Here is a 4,152-nt window from a genome sequence, read left to right as displayed (position 1 = left end):
CTGTGAACAGTACCATCTGTAAATTTACTGCCCTTTTCTCAATACTGTCCTGGAACTCTCTACCAAAAAACAATGAGAAGACATTCACCACATATACTGTAGCAGTTCAAGAAGTCAACATGTCACCATCTTCTCTAGGCTAATTAGGGATGGACAATAAATGCAGGGAGTGCCTCCGAAGTCCACATCCCATGAAGAATAAAAATAGCTGATGCCAAAGGAACAGATGTAATGGTTATATTTTCCTACAGTTCATTGCCATACATATATTACTTAGCAGGACAACTAACGTTACCTTGACTGAACAATCCTCAAAAATGACTCCTTTCGATCTTGCAGAGACAGCACTGTTTTGCATGAGCATATTCTTGAACAAGTTGATTGCAAAACATGATCCCAAGAATATGCAAAGAAAAATGACAGGAAAAAAGTAACAAATGATTTTTAAAAATTAGCACATACAAATAGAAAAAGTAACAAAAATATTACTTGAGAATTTAAAAGTAAATATAAACATCTGTAAATATGCTTTGCTATGGCTTTCCTAAATTTGTTGAACGTAATTTTAAATCATCAGGTGAAGCTCTTTCTGATAGCAAATTGTAATCAACAGTTCTACTTTGCTAAAGAAGCCTGGATCTGTTTGCATAAATCCCGAGAACTGAAATATTTGTTAATACTTTTATTCCCTGTAGGATTATAGAAAATGTTTAAAAAAGAGCACACTTTCATACAGAACAAAAACAAAAATCACATCTTGCAAAGCCATTAGCTATTATCAATCATATTATACTCTGGAAAGTCTGCTTTCTTTAAACTGTTGTCTTCAATACAGATCTGAATTCTGCAATGTTATATGCAGGTAACCTGAGTTGTTTCTTCCTCTTGATCCAGCTGCCCATCATCCAAGTCTTTGGAAACACTATCAATATGACTCATGCCTGAAATGCCTCCATATTGATGTGAATTGATTTCTGAAGTGGTGCAAGAATCTTCAGGAGACTTTGTTTCTGAATGCTTGTTTTTACCGGTGGTCACACCCACATTTCTGTTCCAATTTTTGGTTCTTTCACTTGCTTGCCGAGTAGATCTTTTCTGTAAGATAGGTCTCAATACAGTGATTTATACAAATAAAAATGGAAAAATGTTCTATTGTAAGATTTAAATCATGGGAGACTGAATTCTCAAGGAAAGTTTGGGTAAATCTCAAAACTGATCTTTACAGGTAAATTTTCAATCTAAACATTTTAAGCATTTTCTCTTCTCATCCTTTGTTAATGGTATTTCTTCCCTTACAGTATCCAATTCAGAAGGGTGGACAAGTGATCGGTTTTCAAACTTCTGCTGATATTTAGCTTGATCTGGTTGCTAGTTACGTACATAGACTACAGAACTGTACAGCACAGTACAGGCCCTTCGGCCCACGATGTTGTGCCAACTTTTACCCTGAACCTAAGCTCTATCTAACCTCCACCCCTATCTTACACTATCATCCATATCATATATGTGTGGAGTCCATATTAGCATTTAATTTGGAATTAAAAGGGTAAATACAACAATCTTCAGGTTATAGGAGTAGGCAATGGCCTAGTGGTATTGTTGCTAGACTATTAATCCAGAAACCCAGCTAATGTTCTGGGGACCCGAGTTTGAAGAACAGAAAAGTTGACATTTCGTTCGGGACCCAGAAGAAGGATCCCGACCCAAAGCATCAGCTTTCCTGTTCCTCTGATGCTGCCTGGCCTGCTGTGTTCCTCCAGCTCCACACTTTGTTATCTCTGACTCCAGCATCTGCAGTTCTTGCTATCTCAGTGGGAGACTTTTTTGGTTGGAGATGCCCAAAAGGCAAACTTTGATCAGAACCAATAGATACAACTGAGTACCAACGCTGACGGAGGAAATCCGAGCCTTCAGTGGAGCAGATCCCATACTGAAAGCATAGTAGTTTTGAGTCTGGACTAATGAAGTGAGAAAACATCTAAGAGTACGCATTCGTGACCTGAAACACCTGACTTAGGAATGACTGCAGCCCGAGACAAATAACCAGGTGAAAATCACTGAGCCAGCTGTAGATATTTTTATGGGTTCTTGTGGTGCAGTGGTAGTGTCTCTATCTTTGAGCCAGAAGACTTGGGTGCAAGTCCCACCTGCTCTGGGGGGTAAGTCTGAACAGGTTGATTGAAAATATCTCTTGGGATACTTTTTAATCGGCCCGTTCAGAGATGTTATTATACACGTTTGGAGCAGGTGGGATTTGGACCCAGGCCTCCTGGCTCAGAGGTAAGGACACTGAGATACTACCACTGCAACACAAGAGTGCCAAACTGTGCAAATGTGCAGTAAGAGTGCAGAGTTAAGCATTTCATTGAGATAGCAGCGAAAATGACTGATTAATTAGAGATCATGTGGCACAGTGGCAATGTCCTTACCTCTGAGCCAGGACGACCTGGATTAAAGTCCGATCTCCTCCAGAGGTGCGCTATAACATCTCTAATCGGGGAAGTGATGGCTTAGTGATATTATTGCTGGACTGTTATTCCAGAGACCCAGGTAATGCTCTGGGAGACTCGGTTCAAATCTTGTCATGGCAGATGGTGGAATTTGAATTCAATTATTGGAAAACCCCACCTGGCTCACTAATGTCCTTTAGGGAAGGAAACTGCACGTCTGTACCACTCGTGACTCCAGACCAACAGCAATGTGGTTGACTCTTAACTGCCCTCAGGGATGGGCAATAAATGTTGACCTAGCCAGTGATGCCCTCATCCTGTGAATGAATGAGAAACAGTTTGATTGAAAATATCTAGTCTGATTCATCTAAGTTTTACCCTGAACATCAGGAGTTGGGTCAGACAAGGGGGAGGAGTTAGATCTTCATGAGTTTGTGGATAGGGTAAAGAAACATTTAGCAGAGGAAGAACTGGCTCATAACTGACAGATATTCTAGTAGCCCAAAGAACGGAGTTGATTTTGGTAAAATTCTACTGGGGACAAGTGGCACTGAAGTGTACTAAAAAACTGAGAAGGAATATTGTATCCTTTTTGATAATACTGTTCAAATGTTAAATCTAATAAACTCTTAAAATGTTATCTCTGTCATAAGTGATGCAATTATTGCAACCTGATGCTCTAACAATTGGAAACCTGTGGGCAGTCATCTCAGAAACTAGAACTCAGAACCTGAGGACGATTATGTGATTGGCATAGAGTAAACTGAGATCCATACAGAAAGCAACCTATTTTTAAAAAAAGTTAATAAAGATAAAAAGTAAAGAGGTCACAGTGTTGCCTGATCCTGGTAGCTATCAGTCCGGCCCAACATTGCCAGATACTTTGTAAGTCCAAAACTAGAATACAATATGTGCAGGAGGAATACAGTTTGTGCAGAGGAAATGTGGTATTACCCCATTACCAGAATATGACAAGAATGTCACACCTGAAGATGTAGCTTCAGGTCTCCCTTAAACAGTGATTCTGGTAGGGAGTGTGCTGGAATTTGAAGCTGTTTCAGATAGGCACATATCAGACATGGATGCTAATGATTACTTCTTTTAGATCTCACATATTTCAGAGACTTGATAAGTACAAAAATCTAAAGGAGACCAGAGATGGTATAAAGCTTAAGCAACTGAAGAAAAAAAATTCTTATTTTTCAATAACTCAAAGTAAGACACCTTCCATTATTAGAGCACAGTTAGAGCCAGAGGAAAAATTTTTTGGGGAAAAAAAAGTCCCTACAGGATTTTCACATGATTATCTCAGGTTTAAATCAATGTCCTGCTTTTCATAGCTTGATAACAGAGGTGGAATTTGTTAATGGACAATATAAAAGGGTGACTGAAAAAAGCAACTGGGCCGCCCTTTTAAATTGGGAATGATTTTTGTCCAGTGTATTCAGTGAGCACAGGCAAGACAGGAGTAAGACAAATATCCGTTCTAAACTCTTTCAGCAGCTAGTCTTATATCTGGTCCATAAACACTTGCTGCACAGACATTGTGGGGTAGAAAACAAAACTATTCTATTTGTTTCAGAGATAGTAGGAACTGCAGATGCTGGAGAATCTGAGATAACAAGGTGTAGAGCTGGATGAACACAGCAGGCCAAGCAGCATCAGAGGAGCAGGAAGGCTGACATTTCGGGCCTAGACCCTT

General features: G+C 39.5%; 1 protein-coding gene across 2 annotated transcripts in view; it reads right to left on the bottom strand.

The window, feature by feature from the left end:
- Nucleotides 1-248: 248 nt before the first annotated feature.
- Nucleotides 249-4,152, bottom strand: part of rftn2 (raftlin family member 2) — a 53,947-nt gene continuing 50,043 nt past the window's right edge. Inside the window, exon 10 of one of the 2 annotated variants that reach the window (XM_020521000.2) lies at nucleotides 249-1,095. In XM_020521000.2, the coding sequence (XP_020376589.1) occupies nucleotides 853-1,095 (243 nt within the window). In that variant the 3' untranslated portion in view covers nucleotides 249-852. Of the gene's footprint in view, nucleotides 1,096-2,720; nucleotides 2,768-4,152 lie in introns of those variants that run through there. The other variant, XM_048598520.1, reaches the window with a different exon arrangement.

The sequence above is a fragment of the Rhincodon typus genome, chromosome 7 (assembly GCF_021869965.1).
Source record: "Rhincodon typus isolate 14 chromosome 7, sRhiTyp1.1, whole genome shotgun sequence".
NCBI lineage: Eukaryota > Metazoa > Chordata > Chondrichthyes > Orectolobiformes > Rhincodontidae > Rhincodon > Rhincodon typus.
Note: the sequence above shows the minus strand (reverse complement) of the source record. Positions and strands in the feature narration are given on the sequence as shown.